Source organism: Pecten maximus, unplaced genomic scaffold, assembly GCF_902652985.1.
Source record: "Pecten maximus unplaced genomic scaffold, xPecMax1.1, whole genome shotgun sequence".
NCBI classification, from domain to species: Eukaryota; Metazoa; Mollusca; class Bivalvia; order Pectinida; family Pectinidae; genus Pecten; species Pecten maximus.
Window position 1 is genome coordinate 33,846 of NW_022980458.1, and position 2,456 is coordinate 36,301.

The following is a 2,456-nucleotide window of genomic DNA, read 5'->3' on the forward strand; positions in this document are numbered from 1 at the left end:
GTGCATGATAATTCAATTCAGCTGAAGACACAAATTTGCTATCAACTGGTATATTTACTTTCCAACATGTTCTGGTCATTGAAGGATATAGCGTCTACTTGACTGTAGCGAACTAATGTGCCACTCCATTGTACCATTTTAAGGACTCACACAACTAAATATTTTACTATATGATATTGCTAGTATGTGACTCAATCCCCTCAATCCCACATTTAAACTTCAAATGATGTGAAATCTATATCAAATTTTCGCTTTCTGATAAATGTTGTTATTGTATAGGTTGGACAGCATATAAGAGCACACAGAGGGGCCGCGGTGGCCGAGTGGTTAAGGTGTCCCGACACTTTATCACTAGCCCTCCACCTCTGGGTTGCGAGTTCAAAACCTACGTGGGGCAGTTGCCAGGTACTGACCGTAGGCCGGTGGTTTTCTCCGGGTACTCCGGCTTTCCTCCACCTCCAAAACCTGGCACGTCCTTAAATGACCCTGGCTGTTAATAGGACGTTAAACAAAAACAAACAAAACAAACAAAAAGAGCACACAGGTACTCTAAAGACAGTTAACCAAGGTCATTACATTGAACAGCGGGAGAACTCCCACCTGGGGAACTCCCACCTGGGAACTCCCACCTGGGAAATCTCACCTGGAAAACTCCCACCTGGGGAATTCCCACCTGGAGAACTCCCACCTGGGGAATTCCCACCTGGAGAACTCCCACCTGGGAAATCTCACCTGGAGAACTCCCACCTGGGAAATCTCACCTGGAGAACTCCCACCTGGGAAATCTCACCTGGAGAACTCCCACCTGGAGAACTCCCACCTGGGAAATCTCACCTGGAGAACTCCCACCTGGGAAATCTCACCTGGAGAACTCCCACCTGGAGAACTCCCACCTGGAGAACTCCCACCTGGAGAACTCCCACCTGGAGAACTCCCACCTGGAGAACTCTCACCTGGAGAACTCCCACCTGGAGAACTCCCACCTGGGTAATCTCACCTGGAGAACTCCCACCTGTAGAACTACCACCTGGGAAATCTCACCTGGAGAACTCCCACCTGGGAAATCTCACCTGGAGAACTCCCACCTGGAGAACTCCCACCTGGAGAACTCCCACCTGGGAAATCTCACCTGGAAAACTCCCACCTGGGGAATTCCCACCTGGAGAACTCCCACCTGGGGAATTCCCACCTGGAGAACTCCCACCTGGGAAATCTCACCTGGAGAACTCCCACCTGGGAAATCTCACCTGGAGAACTCCCACCTGGGAAATCTCACCTGGAGAACTCCCACCTGGAGAACTCCCACCTGGGAAATCTCACCTGGAGAACTCCCACCTGGGAAATCTCACCTGGAGAACTCCCACCTGGAGAACTCCCACCTGGAGAACTCCCACCTGGAGAACTCCCACCTGGAGAACTCTCACCTGGAGAACTCCCACCTGGAGAACTCCCACCTGGGTAATCTCACCTGGAGAACTCCCACCTGTAGAACTACCACCTGGGAAATCTCACCTGGAGAACTCCCACCTGGGAAATCTCACCTGGAGAACTCCCACCTGGAGAACTCCCACCTGGAGAACTCCCACCTTGGGAATTCCTACCTTTTTTCACCTATAGTCCTACGTCATTCCATTTTCAGTAGGAATGTATATTTTTGTTTTTCAAGTCTTGAGATGTTACTCTTTATTCTCGTATATAGGAAGTACCTATTCCATATGTTGATTTCTCAAGAAAATGATTACAAACTTCAGAAACACATTTCTTTAGGAACTTGGTCCAGGTGAAACAGCAGCTGATTGGCTGATTTAGGAGTGCGAGTTCTCCAATTGAATGTCATGTAAAAGACACTTTGGCAGAACATCTACAGTACTAGTACACCAGTTATTTTCTGGCCACTTCATCACAAAGCAATCACCTTACAGTTTTTCTGATGTTAGATCTATGGTAATTTCCGTGTATCCCTTAGTTTTATAATCTAACATGTGGGCAGGTGGTAAACTCTTCATCTCCATATGGTTGTAACTTCCCTGCATGTCATATTGAATTCTTATCAGTAATATGTGACACTGGACCAAAATATACATACCCATGTTACGTTCTGGTGAAATTCCTCCATACCATATTTAAAATTTATGAAATTTATTCCATAACGGGATCGCATTTTATATTAAATGTACAATGTTAATATAAATGTCTGCATGTCTTCTGTAGTGTTGGCCTGATATATAGATAATAATTTAAAAAGAATCAATTGAAAAAAAATCGGGTGAATTTTCCATTACTGATATCCATTTTCCGGAAAGATTACCCTTTGTTGTTTAAGGGTCACTAAGACACTTGAATCTTATTTCATGCAGCTATTAGCTGCTAATTGTTTAATTACCCTTGCATATTTTTGCAGGGGCACTCTGCCACCTGATCATACCTAAATTTGGATACACATGCATACAAAGGCT

At 45.5% G+C, this 2,456-nt stretch overlaps 1 protein-coding gene across 1 annotated transcript; it reads left to right on the top strand.

Annotated features, from left to right (window-relative positions):
* Positions 1-585: 585 nt before the first annotated feature.
* LOC117319524 lies at positions 586-1,638 on the top strand (the record flags this gene model as incomplete). Its single annotated transcript, XM_033874316.1, has 1 exon — positions 586-1,638. A coding segment is annotated over one exon (1,053 nt), but the record flags the coding sequence as incomplete, so codon positions are not given.
* Between the last annotated feature and the right edge of the window lie 818 nt (positions 1,639-2,456).